The 18826-nt window shown below is 47.1% G+C and overlaps 7 protein-coding genes across 7 annotated transcripts; 2 read left to right on the top strand and 5 right to left on the bottom strand.

Annotated features, from left to right (window-relative positions):
• Positions 1-1602: 1602 nt before the first annotated feature.
• BO87DRAFT_322635 (uncharacterized protein) lies at positions 1603-1959 on the bottom strand (the record flags this gene model as incomplete). Its single annotated transcript, XM_025619986.1, has 1 exon — positions 1603-1959. One exon carries the CDS (start codon positions 1957-1959, stop codon positions 1603-1605), a length of 357 nt encoding a protein of 118 aa, XP_025473741.1.
• Positions 1960-4162: 2203 nt separating this feature from the next.
• Positions 4163-5991, top strand: BO87DRAFT_431663 (alpha/beta-hydrolase; the record flags this gene model as incomplete). Its single annotated transcript, XM_025627606.1, has 6 exons — positions 4163-4246; positions 4298-4442; positions 4489-4833; positions 4885-5424; positions 5649-5799; positions 5853-5991. The coding sequence occupies 6 exons, from the start codon at positions 4163-4165 to the stop codon at positions 5989-5991; spliced, it is 1404 nt and encodes a 467-aa protein (XP_025473740.1).
• A 667-nt stretch (positions 5992-6658) lies between these two features.
• On the bottom strand, positions 6659-7345 carry BO87DRAFT_431662 (2OG-Fe(II) oxygenase family oxidoreductase; the record flags this gene model as incomplete). Its single annotated transcript, XM_025627605.1, has 1 exon — positions 6659-7345. One exon carries the CDS (start codon positions 7343-7345, stop codon positions 6659-6661), a length of 687 nt encoding a protein of 228 aa, XP_025473739.1.
• A 504-nt stretch (positions 7346-7849) lies between these two features.
• Positions 7850-9153, bottom strand: BO87DRAFT_322631 (aspartate aminotransferase; the record flags this gene model as incomplete). Its single annotated transcript, XM_025619985.1, has 2 exons — positions 7850-8929; positions 8992-9153. 2 exons carry the CDS (start codon positions 9151-9153, stop codon positions 7850-7852), a joined length of 1242 nt encoding a protein of 413 aa, XP_025473738.1.
• Positions 9154-10200: 1047 nt separating this feature from the next.
• Positions 10201-10490, bottom strand: BO87DRAFT_322628 (uncharacterized protein; the record flags this gene model as incomplete). Its single annotated transcript, XM_025619983.1, has 2 exons — positions 10201-10326; positions 10374-10490. The coding sequence occupies 2 exons, from the start codon at positions 10488-10490 to the stop codon at positions 10201-10203; spliced, it is 243 nt and encodes an 80-aa protein (XP_025473737.1).
• Positions 10491-10535: 45 nt separating this feature from the next.
• BO87DRAFT_322629 (acyltransferase family protein) lies at positions 10536-12167 on the top strand (the record flags this gene model as incomplete). Its single annotated transcript, XM_025619984.1, has 1 exon — positions 10536-12167. One exon carries the CDS (start codon positions 10536-10538, stop codon positions 12165-12167), a length of 1632 nt encoding a protein of 543 aa, XP_025473736.1.
• A 6347-nt stretch (positions 12168-18514) lies between these two features.
• On the bottom strand, positions 18515-18817 carry BO87DRAFT_431659 (uncharacterized protein; the record flags this gene model as incomplete). The annotated part of the gene is made up of 1 exon (XM_025627604.1): positions 18515-18817. One exon carries the CDS (start codon positions 18815-18817, stop codon positions 18515-18517), a length of 303 nt encoding a protein of 100 aa, XP_025473735.1.
• Positions 18818-18826: the final 9 nt, after the last annotated feature.

Genomic DNA, 18826 nt, shown 5'->3' with positions numbered 1-18826 from the left:
ATAGGTACAATTATTAATTACAAAAGCGGTCTAGATACCTGCAAACAGGATATGTCACGGTCGAAATAATAGGCATTATTACGAGCTGTCAATATCTAATAATTCCACCATGGATACGTCACTGACACAGGCCTAATTAGTAGAGCTAAGTAGATACTGATGATGAGTAAGTGCAATATTCTACAGATGAAAACTCTTTCTCTCAGTCTCCAGCAATTGTGAAGCTCTGAACGTAGGAGGAATGACCCACATGGTGGTCGTAATCTCTTTTCTTTTCTGTATTTGTACCTACGATGAGGCTCAAGCGGTGTTTATGTTATTTACTATAAGTCTTCTATGTTGAGAGACATATCTTTCTGTCGCCTGTCTAACTATTAGACGCGATATATTGTTTTTGGTCGAGTGGTTAGTGCGTTGACAGATCTTCGTGATACTAGATACTATGCCAAGCAAGTCAGTCAAAAGCTACCTCAATATCAAATGTATAGTTCACAACTTTAAATTCCACGCCTGAAGACTCAAGTAAATTTGTTATATGTAAGAATTCAGCCCCATAACTGGTCAACAACACAAGGCATGTCGGTGAATATGGTGTAAGTCCAGCCCCTGTGACGGTCACCTAACCATTCCCACCTTCCTACCTAGTATGGTTGAACCATTATGTAGCTAGCCTATATACTCGTCCTCCTCCTTCTTCTCCTCTTCTTCTTTATCATCATAGTCATCATCATCGCCAATTAGCCTCTCCGTGTGATTATTCCCACAATACATGACTTCTAACCCCCTGTGTAGTTCAATAGAGGACACAAGAAGCAGGATAACATCATCCAATGCTGACGCAATCATGGATAGTAACTCCCATAACATTTTCTGGTTCAGCCCTCGATCTATGCGCAACTAAGCTATTGACCTCATATTGCAACAACAGCGCAATTATATCATATCATTATACAGTCTAAACCTCCCTTTCCCAACACCCGCCTCCACACCAACTGCAACCCCTTAACATACCTTGCCCCCAGAATAGTCGCATGCTTCCCCTCGCACTGATGCACCACCATATCTTACCTCGGCAACAATTTCCACTGTTAATACCTCTCCACCTACAGCATTCGATCATTCGTAACAGTCAGCAACGGTCCACCACAAACACATCCACAGAAAGATTCAGTTTCATACGGACTGCGAATCTGAGACTTCGGTTCCAGTTTCTACAGAAATGGTTCATGGAAAATACCATATTGATTGACCAATAGGATATACAGTTATATACACTGTAATACTACCTGCTACTACGGGTATTACTTTAGAGCACTATAGTTTGGCCCCCACTAACAGGCTTGATTGATGTCTGCAGTTTACACACTAACCACTTAACTGATGACTGCTACTCGAAATATTTAGGGTACATGGTAACTACAATCAGAAAGATATGAGAAGGTGGGGTCTGGAGTTGTCCCACTGAAGGCTTACTGCTGTAGATTTCGTGCAAGAATATGCTTTGATTGCTTTCTCCTTCTTTGTCCGTTTTCTGCTTCCTTCCCGTTATGGTTCAACGAGCAAAAACAGACCAAACGTTATCGATCTACCCCACAACGAACCTCAGTTTCCCTGCGCCAGCAATTCACAAAACGCATTAAGCGCCTCTCCGAACTCGTTACTTTCTGACACCCACTCCACCTTGCGTTCATACTCGAATGGCTCGTGCGCCTGACCGTTCACGATGGGAAACAGGCGCATGTCCAGTCCTCGAAACACGACCACGCCCCCCAAGCGGTCCGCGGGCAGGTCAGGGTTGGCCTCGAGCTCCACCCGCCATTGGGCCTCAGCACAAGCAGGAGCTAAGTCCCAATCGCCGTTCCAATCGGGTGCGTTGAGGTCGGCGTAGGACATTGGGACGCCGCGGTTGTCGTTGTCGCCATGGCCGTTGACGAGGCCGTTGAGGTAGGGAATGGACATGGTGCTGATTGTTTCTGGGGGTGGTTAGTAGTGGGCTAGGGATTTGGCTGTAAATGAAACAGTAACAGTGAGGATTGAAGTGACGGTGGAGCAATCTTTAGAAGGAGTGCAGTAGTGGTATATATAAAGAATCCTGTCGGGGTGGAATGCTTTTGTGGGTTGGGCTTTGAGGATAATTCCGGCTTTTAGATGGTGCTCAAGATAAGATTGACAGTTAGGGTTTTATGTAAAAAATAATCAAATACAGGAGATGGCCCCAAACATAGTGTGATTCTCGGAGACGTTGATACAGATACTTCAATATACCGGAGAGCTGCGAACAGGAATCAAGGATATTATCATGCAGGTGTTACTGATACTGCAGGAATAATCCACTGGCTAGCAATCTCGACAAACTGTACATGTACCATGCAGCACCTAAGTGGTAGGTGAGAGGTAAATACCATGGAAGAAAAGCGGAATACTACGTTATGTCTGATATTTTGAATGGAATGATTGTTTTGAATTCGTCATCTTACTCCTTCGGCTGCTTCCACGGATATGAGGTTTTCTCATCATCGTCTTATCTTCCTCTGGCAAGGGAAATTCCTCCTCTTTGGAGCGATGAGTTAAATATCTTGGAGTTCAAATTCAAGGAAGAATCGTATGAAGAAAAGGATAATCTAGATGACTATATGGAGAATTTAGATTCTAATCCCCTGAAGTTGAGGAGGGAGACTCTATGGAGCATGAGGTCATTGATCTAGATTGAGCGAGACACCATGGTGTTTTTCTTCAACTTATAGAAGATCCGTATATAATAGCAGTCTCTAGAAAAGATTGTATGCAATAAACGATTTATCAACATGAGGGATTAATCTAGCCAATACACTCCATTCTCAATATCATTTAAAGCCCAACCTCAACTTCTTAGATGGGGTATTTGGACCGGGACCAACCCAAGGGGTCCAGCAGAGCAATTTGCGCATGTACCGCACCACTGATGTGCATGGGGAGAAGGCATAATCTGCACAGCAATTTCGGATTCTAAACCATGAACACGGACATCACAGAACCAGGCATACACGAAACATCCTAGCCCCAGGAAACTCCTCTTGGTAGACTAATCGTGACCTTAATCCCCCGCGGGTGTGACATCATACTCGCCGACGTATTCGATTACTTCCTACCTGCTTTCCCCGAAGCAACTCTTCACTCAGTGCGCTACTGCTGTAAACGACATTTGCCTGGTTATTTCCTTGTAAGTCATAGACTCGGATCGAATACTCTGCACCTTGAATCATCTATCCGAACACACTCTCATACTCTATCTGGCCAGCAACCGACCTCCGGAGTATAATCTAGTTTCCACAAGCACGGGTGTGGCCACGAGAAGCGAGTGATGAGATGCCTCTGGATAATCGTAAATTCTATGCCTTCTTTGAGGTGCATGCGAACATTCGGATGCTATGGGAGGTCGTTTTCCGGTGAGATGCCAGTGGAAAATGTGGCGGGTAGTCAAGAAACGAACAGGCTGAAAAGACTAAAGATATTGTAAAACAAAAGAGACAGAGCCAACGAAAGAGATCGAAGTGAGCCAAGACACTTAAGAGACAGGGAAAATCGAAGAGACGAAGTCAACACGAGCAGCTAGTAAGAGGAGAAAACTATAGGTAACCTTATTACCTAGCATGGATGGCTCAGTCGTCCGCAGAAGTCCCTCTTCAGGCTTTCTGTACTATATGAGATAGACAGATTTCGGATTGAATCATCAGTATTGAATAGTTAAATTCAATCAGATGTAGACAGTGCTGCTATACTCATTTGATTTGGCTGTTCCCAGTAACTACCAAGCGGCTGAGAGGGGCAGAAAGTGGAAACATCCGAACAAAGAAAAGCGGAGGCAGAACTGTTCGGTGAATCCAACGAAAGGACAACCACTCGCTGAAAGGTTAGTCCTTCTAGTCTTCAGTTATATAATGCCGCTTCTATGGCATAGGAAAGGCGGTTGCTGATATATGTCCTCAGCCAGCGTGGCACCACTTCAAGAGAGTAAACTCACATACCATCAATCAAGCCATCATGCTAGTCAAACCACGCAAGTCTTCCCTCGAAAATACCTCGCCGATAATGCTCGGGTCCAAAGGCTGGAGTAGCCTTGTTTCGTGTGTTTTAGTCACAGTATGTATAAGCCCTGCTATTGTGGCACCATGTTTGGCCAAAGATGTCCAGATGCCTCTCAACCCTCATGGGGGTTCAATTATGCAGTGGAAGGACTGCGGTGAAGCTAACAACCATACTTTCCAATGTAAGTATGCAGATGTCTTTTGGCCTATTATAAATGGCGTTGACGCGACAGGAAGGTTCCCGACTGGATGTTCCCATGGATCATTTTAGCCAACAATCCGACAAGGCTTTCTCGATACCTATCATGAGAATGCTAGCCAAGAATGCATCTGCAACCGGAGATAGACATGTCTTCCTGAACCCCGGGGGACCTGGAGGTACGTTGAGATTCCAGGTAGCGTGGCATTTACTGACATATTGCAGCCAGTGGAGTGGGCTTTCTGCGGGGATCTGCATCCGATCTCAATAAGCTCATTGGGGAAGACTTCCACTTACTCAGTTTCGACCCTCGTGGCGTAAGTGGATCAGTGCCGAAAGCTATTTGCTACGCAAGCAACGCCGAACGCACTGCCGCGTTCGCCAGCAACCCTTGGGACCTTCAATTCCAAGCCGGTGAGATGTACACCAGGGCCGAGAATAAAGCAAATGCTTGTAAAGATATGATGGGCGAGTATGGGAGATACATAAACACTCCACAGAGAGCTGCTGATATGGACTTGATCCTCGACGCGATCGGACAGCAGAAGATGTTTTATTGGGGACTTAGTTGTACGTACTTTTCTGTTCTTCGGCGAGGTTAATAAAATAACAGGCGCATAGATGGAACCACACTCGGTCAGACATATGCGCAGATTTTCCCAGAGCGGGTCTCCCGAATGGTACTTGACGGCATCAATGATCTGGATGAATGGTACAATTCCTTTTTATTCGAAGAGTACTTAACCGACACGGACAAAATCTTCACCGGCTTTGTAGAAGAATGTTTCAAAGCTAAAGAAGCTTGCCCGTTGCACTCAATCAAGGGAGAGCAATCAAGGTCGCCTAGCCAACTTCAGTCCCATATTGTTAGCTTCTTGCGCGAGCTTGAAGAAGAGCCAATTCCCGTTTACTTGAATAGCACGAGTTATGGTGCAATCACTCGACGAAGTCTAGTACGCAACGGAATATTATTCGCCCTATACAAGCCATCAACTTGGTCTGCCTTTGCACACAACTTGGTTGAGCTAATTAACGGCAACACGACCCCTGCTTACAACGCATACTCCGAGTCATGGGTTCTCAAGTATCTCGTCGATGATTCCACTACCTTCATTGGTTTGAATGATAACCGAAAAAGCGGGAAGGATGCCCCAGTACATGGTATTAAGCCGGTCTACAATTATGTTAGTTCCAGAACGGAAATGTCCTTTTTGGTATCAAGGTATCAAGGATCTGATATCTATGACCGAGCCTCGTGGTCGATTCCCACAACCCATGGCTTCCACCCTCGGTGCTATCCTGGGTCTCCCCGGGTGAAAACAGCTGAGCCAATACTGATATTTTCGACTACCTGGGATCCTGTGTGTCCGTTAATATCTGCAAAGAAGCAAAGAAAGCTCAGAACAGCTTTGAAGGCGCTCGCCTTGTGCAGCAGACATCGTATGGCCACTGTACTCTCAGCATGCCTTCTTTATGTACCGTTGGACATCTGAGGCGGTATCTCAATGAAGGAGTACTACCGGAGCCCGAAGCAACGTAAAATACAACTCCTATTACAATTTCCTAACATATACTGACGGTGTAAACAGGTGTGGCATTGATGCCGACTATTTCCCATCTGCTCGGGGATCTGCAGTGTCTACTTTGAGCGTGGAAGAGGAGGATTTGCTCGGTAGTCTTCATGAATTAGCGACTAAAGGTGTCTTCCTCATTAAAGGCCAAGTGTAAGGGCGAAGCAGAAGCCCAAGGTCGAAGGCATTGGTTCCTTTGCTCAGTGTCAGCTATAGTTCTTGACACTCAGTGATAGAGACCTCTCAACACATAGTGTGGCGGTTCGGCTCATCTGGTGGACAAGACTTATCGGTGATTCTCACACTAACATTGAGAAGATGATTGAACTGGTTTCTTCTTGCCGAGTCAGAATGGTGCGGTATATACATTTGAGTAATATTACACACGATACCTTTATGTGGATCAGCTTGGTTTGTGCGTTATGCGGTCTCGGATTCCAACCTAGGAATGAACTTAATCCCGGGATATGGCTGGTGTTTCAAAGGGTTGCACCCACAGCAAGTTGTGCTGGCTGTCGAATGTAGTAGGCGTCCCATGCAACCATAAATGAAGGCCTTGGAGTATCAGGAGCCTTCGAGCGGCAATATTCTCCTTTCAGTATCCGCTGGAGTCCGAACGAATGCCTGACTGGGATATCCCGCAATCATTGCCATTCCCTATCCCATAGGACGCTTCTTCCATCGTGCCATACGCAGGAAATTAGGTAGTTCGTCCGAGTGAATGGCCTTTGGTGACTCTTGATGACACCACCAAAAGCCACAGGCTGTATATGAAGATATGCGGTCATCGACTCATCTTTGTCGCTCCATCAGCCAAACATCGATCATTCAGAAGCAGTCTGCCCGGCACTCTCCTCAGCTAACTGCTTCAACGACCTCTTCTCCTTCTCAATACCATTCCGTCTCTGGGCAACATCACAAAGCCCAACATTTCCACACTCACACTCCCCATTCCTAAGCCACCGATACGTAAGACTCCACCTATCCTCCCTCAGCCTCACCGAGCCATCGGGTAAGGTATCTGTCTTCCGCTTCTTGATCCCATGCGTCCAATGAAGCCTCGCATCCCCAACCATCGCCATCATCGTCCGCGGGGTCAAATCCACATCGATCCGCTCCTCCGTCTTGCCCTTCCGAAACTGCATCAAGACCGGCGCACCCAGCGACAGCGCATACAGCTGATCCCACGCCAGGTGCGCATCTACATGAGGTGGGATGCCACTTCCCGGAGGATAATACTGCAGACAGACCTGATCTGGGGGACGGGACTCCGTCGTGGGAATCAGAGGCTTTAGCCAATCTGGAAACTCCTTATAGGGTATCTCGGGGTCTACTCCGAAAGTCTTATAATCGAATGTGTAGCCGTAGTGGAGAGATGTGCGCCCGCTGCGGTCGGGCCACTTTAGTTCATGCCGGAAGATGGAGATTAGTTGCTGCTCGTGTTCGGGCGTGATAAAGTCTTCTTGCCAGAAGATTCCACGAGGGGTGATAGGCAGCTCTTTCATGCCCATTCTATGCTGTTTGGTCTGCTGGGGTGTATGCTGGTTATAGATGGTTTACACTCTATCGGACAATTCTCATTTGGGTAGATTTTTCCCGGCCATGCCCCGCGGGGTGGAACTAACCGCTTATGGTAGTTGGGGATGGCGGGGCCAATCAGATTATAGCTATCAGACCCAGTAGTGAGTAAGTAGTAAGTAGATATTGAATAACCTATGCTGTTGTCAATTAATTCAGCGTTCATTCCAGGGTGAATGAGATATAGTAGGCCAGATGCACTTTGTAGATGCTCTGTACAAGATTCGTAAAACTGTGTGTTGTCTTACCTAAGAAATCAGCCCTGGTTAAAGATAGTAAAGCGAGTCATGGTAGAATTCCTAGTCAACTACTAGTAGTAGTAATCGGTTGTACGTACCTATTATGAGCATGTACGTAGTAAGATTCTTTAGTATTCTAACTTACTTTCAGACTGCTGGTTATGCCATTTCATTGACTTAGAGCTATCTTGCATGGATTCAACTGGAATTGGATCCAATCACCTCCCTAAACGCACTTGCCACATACTCAACATTCCCCTCATTCAAACCACAGATGCTCACTCTCCCCGATGGCAAGAGATAGATATGAAATTTCTCTCGCAAGCGAGTAACTTGTTCCTGACTCAGCGCCGTATAGCTAAACATACCAATCTGGCTCTCCAAAACCGACCAATCCCCCGGCGTCCCCTTGCTTTCCAGCCTCCTGCGAAGCTCACGCCGCATGCTCTTGATTCTCGAACTCATAGTATCTAAGTCCCTTAGCCACTGCCCTTTTAACTCTTCATTCTTTAGGACAGTTTCGACAATGCTCGCCCCATAGCGAGGCGGGTTTGAGTACTCCGCACGGGCGAGACCAAGCAGTTCCGACCGGGCACCCTGGGCGGCGAGGTGCCGAGGCACGACAAGATGGAGGGCACCTACACGCTCGCCGTAGAGTCCAAAGTTTTTAGAAAAAGATTGTGCCACACAGAGGCCTGGATGATCGGGTTCCCCATTGAAAATCAGTTGCTCCACGAAATACCGTATAGACCAGGCATCACCGTTGACATCGCCTGTAGCAAAGCCCTGATAAGCGCTGTCAAAGAGAACGTATAACTTCTTACGCTTCATCACTTCCGCAACTCGTGCCCATTGCTCATGAGTGAGGTCCACACCTGTCGGGTTATGCGCACAGGCTTGCAGAACCACTACGTCTCTTTCTTCGGCGGTAGTCTCGAACACTGATAGCATCCCTTCTAGGTCAACGCCTCTTGTTTCTGCAGAGTAGTATGGGTACTCTTTGATGTGAATCCCAACGCCAGCCCAAATAGTCTGGTGGTTGATCCATGTGGGCGAGGGGATGTACACGCGCTTTGGACGAAGACGTTGTGCTAGGAAGTGCGCGGCCATATGATTTGCGCCTGTTCCTGAGACTGTTTGGATAGAAGCGATACTCTTGTCTAGATTCTTGGCCATATCGGAGCCAAAGGTAAGGGATTGAGCTAGATTGATAAGGGCCGGCGAGCCTGCGATGCCTAGGTATTCGTGGTTCTGATCCTGGGCGAGGCGTGCTTTGGCCTGAAATGGAGAAGGGTAGCTTAGTATAATCCAGGGACTATTCAGAGATAAGTGCTACCAACCTCTTTCACACTTGGGAGTACCCAAGGTTGGCCGTTCTCGTCGCGGTATGCTCCCGCTATTAGGGACACCTTGTTTGGGTGCTGGTCAGCATCATACTCTGCCATCAGCCCAAAGGCTGTATCTGCCGGCGCAATGGGTAGGCCAAGGTACTGTTCGGTCATGCTTGGAATCTTGTGAGGCTGATGTTTCCTGTGTCGCTGGTAGATTATAGACACTAGTAAACCATGAAGGGGATGATTGAGGTATCAAGAAAAAAGTGAACTGCTCGATAACATGCTCATATGTCAATTGAATGATATTCGGCATTATACTCTCGGTCCGGTAACATGTTCGCCGGTCTCCCAGGCCAGCTGCCAATGCTGGTGGTCGGCCCAAGGTATTCTTCCCGATGGTTCGGAACTCTCTGTGCTGACTATCGCCGAACTCACATCTACAGAGACCGTATATTTTAGAGAGCCGAAAATATTCCTCGCGTTGAAACATTTGACTTCTGCTCTGCGAGAACCCAAGGCGAACAGTCTCAGTGCTGCAGGGTCTACAGGGAGGGCGGGGAACTTGAATACAGCCCAGCTGAGATAGTTTCGGGACATTGATATGAATCTAGAATCCCTGATATAATGATTTTGCTGACCGGGATTGCTTGAGTTCAGGCAGTGGTCAACCAGCCATAGCTGAATTAATGCTAGCCAATCTTAGCGACGTCTTATGCTGCACTTGGAAGCTTGTTTCCCGGTAATATGCTGGCTATACTTATTACTATATCTAGAGGTGCACTACATAGTGAATTCAGTTTTCATGTGACTTTATTACAAATATTCGCGACTGGCTGAAAATCAAGTGAGACCTTTTTCTAAAAAGTAAGAAGCAGCAATAGCTTTACAACGAGATGTCGGCGCTTATAGTAGTACTTCATATAAGACTAGCCAAGTTTCTCAATGGCGTGAGCAGGATTATATATGATACGCTGGGCGATCCCCAGGACACGGGACAAAAATGCCACGTAATCCACAACCAGCCTGGACAGAGGGTGTAAATTCGGCGATACTCTCCCAATACTTCCACTGGTATAGTCCTTACTGACATATAGGATTAATGGAAAGTTAAGGAAGAGACTGCATACCTTTTTTATTCCCCAATCAAGAGACGAGGTTGCCTAGTTGAGTATAGCGGTAAGAACTCAGTCAGTCAGTCAGTGACCTGTATGGGGGCTAGTCCCAAAGTAGTTTAAGTGCAGATTCCTCAAAGTTGCAGGCGGTGGAGATGGTCCCCTGTCCCTGTGGATTATTAGTTATCGACCCTCTCGCCTCCACCTGGTTTGCTCTCTTGAGCGCGTTCTAGATCATCCATGATTCTATCCTCACCTGAACAAGTCCTCCTCTACCCTACTCGGTATTCGAGTGACTCCTCTCCTTTCTCCAATCCTGACTGATTCCCCGACCCTTTCGAATTCATCGCTGGTTGCTGGTTCAACCTCTCCCGTTCCGCGCGGTAGACGCATCTCCTGCCTTTCCTCCGACCGACCGGACGTCTCTTGAGCGCCACCATGTCGTCGTCCTCCGACAATGGCCTCCTATCCCCACCGCCAGTCCATAATATTCCTTTGAATGACCTGGAATCCAATCATTCTCGCCGGTTCCCCGCTCCCAGTTGGTCCGATCTGACCGACCCCTCGGCTCTCGCTCCTCATGTCAAGCACCACATGGATAACGGCATCGACCGTCTGGACGACTTCTTCACCAAAGTCGCCATCTTCATAACCCCGAGTTACTTGCAACATCATGTTGGCGGCAAGTCGCAGCCCCCGTCTAGACAACATGCGATCGCTGCGTTGGATGGTCTGCGCGGCTGGGCCTGCCTGCTAGTCTTCAACTTCCACTTCCTCTTCACTTATACCTGGAAGGTTGCCGTGGGCTGGGGATTTAACAATGAGAATTTCAGCGTGCTGCAGCTCCCTATCATACACATGCTGGTCTCTGGCCATATCATGGTGGCTATCTTCTTCGTCATATCCGGTTATGTGCTCTCCTACAAGCCACTGAAGTTGATCCGCAGTCGCTCTTGGGAACAGACCTTCACTACCCTAGCCTCATCTACCTTTCGTCGCGCACTCCGCCTCTACATCCCATCTATCGTTGGCATCTTATTGGTTTTTATCGCGGTCCGGTTGGGCGTGTACAACTACTCACATAAAGTCCTCGTAGAGGGCCACACCATCCTCGGCACGAACGAACAGCATCCCCCGATCATGCGGTCTTTCTACAAGCAGTACTGGGACTGGTACCTGGCAATAGTTCATCTGATGGATCCTTTTAACTGGGCGCTTTACTACAACTACTACAACCCGCATCTGTGGACCATCCCCGTTGAGTTCCGCAGCTCTATCGTGCTCTTCCTCACCATTCTGGGCACTTCTCGTCTAACAACTGCCGTCCGTATCTCGCTCGTCGGCGGCCTAGTCTGGTTCTGTATGCGCTGGGGCCGTTGGGATATCGTGCTCTTCCTATTTGGCATGCTTATGGCGGAGGCGGATCTCATAAATGGCACTTGGGAGCGACCTGCGAATGAGAGCGAGTCGAAGCCAAGAACTGGGCATCGTCACTTCCTTCCCAAGCAGCAGAATGCCCTTAGACAACTGCTTCCCTTCCGTCTCTCTACCCGCAATCTTTGGATCGGCCTTTTTGTACTCGGTCTGTACTTGGGTTCGGCCCCGAACACTGGCTACAAGTGGACTCCCTTCTACCGTTGGACCTGGGAGATTACTCCCAGAACCTACCCAGAGCCACATCGGTTTCCCCAGACCCTGGGCGCTGTGCTCATTGTGTTCAGCATCAACCACTCCAAGGATCTCCAGAAACTCTTCACCCACCCTCTGTCACAGTACTTGGGCAAGATATCATTTGCCTTCTACATCGTCCACGGACCTATTCTCCACTCGCTGGGCTACTCTCTCATGCCTAACATCTGGGCCGTCGTTGGTAAGGAGACCAACTTCCAGTACTGCCTGGGTTTCTTGATTGGCTGGCTCATCTGCCTTCCTATCTCCCTTTGGGCTGGTGATGTCTTCTGGCGTGCGGTGGATATTCCTAGCGTGAAGTTCGCCCGTTGGCTGGAAGACAAGCTTATCGTGAAGACGACCAAGCCAGAAATCTCGGGCACTAACTTACACCGGCAATAGCTGAGTGTATTCAGACGAGGTGTTTGGTCATAGCATAGTACTGCGAAGGTCCCCTCTCCCCAACTTTGTTGTAGGCTCTAGCCATCCATCATCTCTCAGTCACCCCAACCCGCGAAGCGCGCTCGCAATGACCGTATCTTCAAGCTAGTGGGCAGACACCTGCCGTCAAGTGAGGAATTGATTTCTGGGACCTCCTCGCATGTGGCGAAACAAGTGGCATATAGCGATCACGGATCCATAGCCTACCACAGAGCGACCCTGACATGGTCGATAACGGAGTATGAGGTGCAAGTCTGGGGTAAGTCAGATGGATCGCAAGTGAGTGCTCAGTGTGGATCAAGTAGGGACGTGAAACGGCAGAGGCAGCTGTAAATACACCGACGCAGCCACTTTGTATATTTCGAAGTGTTGTATATAGAATCACCGTCCATATGGCTGAGAAATTGGCAGACGGTCATGTGGCTCGGCGCCGGCCGCCAGCTACCAGCACCTCCGGCATGGCCCGCAAGGCGCCGAAACGGAGCAAGGAATGAAACCATGATCACTTAGATACTGCACTTGTGTTCAAAGTGAAGATGTTACTCGACTTTTATTTTGTTTCTCCTGTTGACCCCCTGTTCTCCGCGCCCCCGCGGAGCTCTGTGGAATGGTCAGGAGTTGTCTCATTCAACAGGGACACCTGCGCATACCTTCATTCTGCATTCGTGCACTTGACTAAGCTTCCAGTCACTCTTGAATGACCTGAGTCAGTTAGTAGTGACGGGAATAAGATCGCTTTCTTTGTTAGTGAGATTGTTTGCTAGCTGCTTACATGTAGCGAGGTGTTGCTGCAATTGATAATCATACTATCCTCCCTGCAATTCCTCCTCGCGATACTTCTATATATTAGCATCTGTACGTATCAAGCGTCCTCCGTCCTACCAGAAGATACCTTCTGCTATCGCGGAGGCTTTACTCTATGACTGCTACTTTGATCCCACCGAGTACGCTTCGGACCCGCGTGTTTCACATCTGCATTATTTCATATGCTTGTGTAGCCAAGCCCTCAAATAGGAAAATGACGATGGGGAATTCTGCGAGATAATCTTGCCATAAATTCACTGCCGATCATGTAATCGAAGGCGATCCAGCTGAATTTGCTGCAAAAGAGGATCAGAAAGGTTTGATTAGACTCTAGCCACTCCGAAGATACAGGGTGTCCAGATACCGGTGTCACCACTTACTCTTTTTGATTGGTTCAGCAACCCTGACTTGAAACCGCACCAAACTATGTTTGGATGTCAAGCGGGAATATCTTTAACCCGCAACTGTATGGTGAATTACTATTAATACCGTAACCATGTGATGTATTAATGACTAAGCTCCACGTGCCTGTAGCCCATAACTAATCCACGTGCCCAACACATCTTACCAACACCGTACTAGCACTTGGTCACTACTTGCAATTCAAGCAATGCAATGGCTCCCAATCTAGCTCAATCGATGCTTGACCTCATCCACGATATGCTAGTCAGCGGTGAATTGATGATATCACAAATGGCTAAAACTGCTAATTGCAGTAAACGCGCAATATTCCGACTCCGCTCTAATCTTCGATTGTTTGGCACTCTCAAAGTCTCAAAGCCCCTCCAATAAAAGGCGGACGCCCGTGGAAGTTGACTCCACCGATGCTAGAAGCCCTCTGCGATCATCTGATAGAAAAGCCAGGTTTGTACCTGCACGAAATGGAACTCTTTCTGCTGGACGAATTTCACGTGCGTATACCGAAGTCTACTATCAGTGATATACTTCGCCAGTCCGGTTGGTCTAGAAAGGAATGTCGCCAGCAAGCAAGAGAATGAAATACCGATTTATGTGATGATTATATGTATTTGATATTGGAATTCTGCTCATTTCACTTGGTTTATGTGGATGAGTCTGGATGTGATAAAAGAATAGGCTTTCGAAAAAGCAGGTGGTCTTCAAGTGGTATGACACTGGTTCAGGTATCAAGATTTTACCGGGATCAGTGTTACTAAATACTCTCTGCCTACATACAAGACGGTGTTATACTTGCTAGAGTTTTTTGAGACTTAATCAATGCATTATTCTTTGAGGATTTAATTGAAGAACTACTTCAGCATTGCGGGAAGTGGCCCGAACCCAGATTTGTACTTATAATAAATAATGTATTCTTTTATTGTTCTGATAAAGTAAAGCAGATGTGCTCTGAAAAAGGTGTCAAGTTGGTATTTTTGTTATTTTATTCACTGGATCTAAACTTCATAGAGGAGTTCTTCGCTGAGCTTAAGGCATTTATTTGGCGGAATTGGCAAATATACAAGGATAATACTGAGCAGGGGTTCACAGCGTTTTTAGAGTGGTGTGTTGATAAGGTCAGAGCAAAGCAGCAGAGTACAGAGGGTCATTTTCAGCATGCAGGGCTGATGATTGAGTATCCACATGAGATGATCTAAGATGCAGTAGGCTACTTGGGGAGAGATATATACAGCATTATTAACTAGTAGGCGTTTTATAAGATATGGCTATCACTAGGATATTAGATACGTAGCCGGCTACAAGAGTCATAATATAAAGCATGTCCTCAAAATTATATCTTCTCACCATCACGCTTGCGTCTCCTGCACCCAGTCATTGATTTCAGTGACAAATCGGCGCACAGCCCCCAGTTTCACGCCTTGGTTGATGAAAAAGCCAGGGTCTTGATCTTAGTAAATCTGCTTCGGGTCAAGGCAGTTGTTCAAGGCTATATCACGTGCCTTTATAATGTTGTCCTTGAAGCTTTCAGTATTCACTCGCGAGATTTGCCATGCAGTCTAGTTCTTTATTGTTACTTCCAACGGACCGGGGATATCGATAGAACTACTGGGCAGTGAAGAATTTAGTGACGGAGGTTCTGGAGCAGCTAGTGGGGTCACAGCTGTTGACCGAGGCGGTGGCGTGGGGAGGACGTGGATATTGATTGGAAATAGAGACCTACTTGCAGGATGCCCAGGGACCTTCTGTCGTTGTTCCAGCCGCTGCTGCTCCTTGGCATATAATTGCTCACGGATGTTGTCGGGTACATCATCGTGACTTTCAATGACCCCCCTCCTGCTCCACCCTAACCAGCTTCCTCAAATGGTGTGTTCGCAATAATGCTTTTTCCCGACTGGGTCCTGCCAGTAATATTGCGATTCAAGGCGGCACGGAGAGCCAGGACAGCACATTACTCTGTACACGTCCCGCCAAGCCGAGGGCTGCCCCGAAACCTGTTCCACATTAATCTCAGCGTCTCGTGCATGGAGCATTCTTCTGGTCACTGAGGTTTGCCCTCTTTTGTCAGCGCCATTTGAAGACTGGTTGGAGTCTAGATAGACAATCAAGATATAGAGCCTAAGTCTTTTGCCTTGCTGAAATAGGTTCTTCCATATTACAGTAATCTGCGAAATGAGCCTGCCCCCCAAAAATACTCTCTGGTGTTTAATAGATAAACGCCAAGACTAACTAGTGCATATATGGTTAATATAGTCTTGGCGTCTTACATATATATTTACATGTATTGAAATGGACGATGTTATGACAAAGGGTCCAGTAAATTACCTGTCAGCAGTATTGTGAACCTCGACGCATTCGACCTCTCTTTCTGCTCGCAACATCAACATCAGGGGTTGTGAGAGTCTTGCTACAGTACAAAGAATGGCACCACCCCTATCACCTGCAAAGAAGCAGCTTATCTGTGATATGACAAAGAACGGCAAGTCTATATCCGATACAGCTTTTGCAGCTGAGTGTAGCAAGCAGGCTGTTAAATATATTCGATCTAACCTACGATTGTTCGGTACTCCTGGAGCGCCCCCAAATCATGTAGGGCGGTGGTCAAACATTACTCCACCTATGCTAGAAGCTCTACGTGACCATCTTCTTGACAAGCAAGGATTGTATCTTGATGAAATGGCAGATTTCCTATGGGATATTTTCGAAGTTAATGTCTCAACAGATAGCATCAGCAGGGCTCTAAAGAAGATCAAATAGTCCAAAAAAATAATCCAACAAAAGGCAAAAGAGCAAAACCCGGAATTGCGAGATGAATATCGGCATGATATATTACTAGAATATCATTCATATCAATTGGTTTATGTCGATGAGTCTGGGTGAGATAAACGGTCAGGGATTAGAAGAACAGGCTGGTCGCCTCCTGGCATAACACCAGTTGAAAGATCCAAATTCCTCCGTGGCCAACGTTACCAGATACTACCTGCGTATTCTCAGGATGGTATTGTTATCTCTCACATTTATAAAGGATCAACTGATGCCGCTCTTTTTGAAAAATTTATTGAACAACTCCTTCACCACTGTGGGAGGTATCCAAGCCCAAGGTCTGTTCTGATCATGGATAACGCATCCTTTCATCGCTCTGAGAGAGTAGAGCAAATGTGCACTGAGAAAGGGGTCCGATTAATATACCTACCACCGTATTCGCCTGATCTCAATCCCATCGAGGAATTTTTCGCGGAGCTGAAGGCTTTCATCAGGCGAAAGTGGACAGTCTATAAGGAAGGCCCCGAACAAGATTTCGGTGCATTCCTTGAACAATGTGTTGATACTGTGGGCGCACGAAGACAAAGTGCAAGAGGCCATTTCCGGCATGCAGGCGTGGCAATGACGATGACTGAGTTTTTACCGGGGCACGTCTACTGGTATGTGGCGACCTTGCTATTGGCGAGACTTAGCTGATATGATTACAGGCTAGAGACTGAAAAGTACATGCAGACCTTCATACGTATAACCGTTCTCAAGTCAAACCTATCCTGCGTCTTCGAATTGTGCCAAGGCAACACATATTCCTGTTGGTTACTCACAACTCTTACCCCTCCCTCTTTGATCAGGTATGATGTGTGTGCCCGAAAACCTAGACTTTCACTCCATCTGGTGCTTATGATAGAGTATCAGTCCCAAAGGCGACACTCCAAGGGGTCTGGGCGTGTTGTGGGCTCGACGTCCTCTGGAGTAAAGGAGCATGGTATGTCACAACAGAAATAGACCTCTTTTTACTCGGATTGTCTGCCTTTTCATTTTCCTTATGTATCAAATGTGTCTCTTCCAGTAACCAAGCGAGATCTGAATCATGGCTTGCATTATGGTCATCGACTGACAGCCTTCAAATTTTTTTATTTCTGAGAATCTTTGATCTTTGACCGGACGACATCCGTCAATTCACAAGGCACTTTCGACTAAAGTGTGCAGCCTAGGATTGTAACAGAAGAACCCGGGATATCAAACCGTTTCTGATGAAGGACAGCTAATCGTCTATTTAAGGAAGGCTCCCGTTCAAGATGTCTAGCCTTTTCCAACCCTGCCGTGAAAGTCCCATTGTAAAACTCATGATTTCCGGGTATCAGCAATACCAATTTGAATCGGTCTGTCTGTTTGATAGGAAACTGAGATAGTCATTATAGTCCGTTAAGCGCCCGATATCATCCGCAAGAATAAGATATTCTGCACAAACTGAAGTTTTGTGAAGATGGATACTGCCGGCTACATGTAACCTCAAGGTGGAGATCAGAGAGGACTTGAAAGGATACAGAAGACCGATTTAAGAAAGATCATACTTTCTGGAGCATTTTGTCGCTTTAAGATGCATTGAAGCGGCAGGTACTGCTATCGAAAGAGAGGGAACGGAACATCTGGAGCTCCGAAGATGGGGGATGTCAGTCGCTTCCATGCAGTTTTAGTCAGCCAACTCACCGCCTGGGCCCAGGGCCTCCCGGCCACGCAGTTTGTTCAATTCACCGATTGAACCAGGGTCGACAGGATTGTGTCGCATTTCTTTGGTCCGACAAGCCTGATCGTGGTACAGCAGTGGTCAAGTGCGGCTTCTACACGACTTACACTTACACTCTTGGATAGTTTCTCAGCGCCACTCCCGAGAATTAGCTGATCTTTGGGACTAGTGCGTTATTTCCGTTTGTTTTGCGCGTGTATCAAGTTGAGTTTTACATCCTGAATACATGCACAAATCGCGGACTTTCTAATTCTAGAACATTCGCTGCAAAATCATGTGAAAATTTGACAGATTGTCAGACCTAGTAAGAAGTTTCTCAGCTCGCCTCTCTGTAGGTTAACCCAAAGCATAATATTCTACGCCCAACCCTTGCAGTTGGTACCGCAGCCTCAGGCACGTTCTGGTGTCAATTTGCCACGCACATCCACTATCCAGTACTACTATAAAAAGTAGTAGAATCTACTCGTGGTTCAATTCCTGGGAGGAAAGGAAGTATAAATTCCTTGATTATCCTAGGACCTCCTTTTATTTAGGAATTAGAAAATAATGTAAAGCGGTGTCTGGGTGATAATGAACTAGTAAGCTAATTCAGTTCAAGTAATTGGATAATAAACACCCGACCGCTTCTATATCCAAGAGCAAGCGCACCGTCTTTCGTGCTGTAGCAAGAAAACTGAGAGTACTCAGAAGGGAGCCACAAGACCTTCTCGCCTTTCAGATATACCCACTGGTCTGCTAGCGATGTCTGAGACGCAGCCTGATCGGAAGTAGGACTCGTGTCTACGCGTTCCCTGGTATGAAAGGCCACGGCCGAAACCGAAGCTGAATGGCCTTCTAGGGTCTGTTGCAGCTCGCCCGTCGCGGCATTCCAGAGCTTGATAGTCATATCACCGGA

The sequence above is a fragment of the Aspergillus neoniger genome (genome assembly GCF_003184625.1).
Source record: "Aspergillus neoniger CBS 115656 unplaced genomic scaffold BO87scaffold_81, whole genome shotgun sequence".
In the NCBI taxonomy this organism is placed as follows: Eukaryota; Fungi; Ascomycota; class Eurotiomycetes; order Eurotiales; family Aspergillaceae; genus Aspergillus; species Aspergillus neoniger.
Note: the sequence above shows the minus strand (reverse complement) of the source record. Positions and strands in the feature narration are given on the sequence as shown.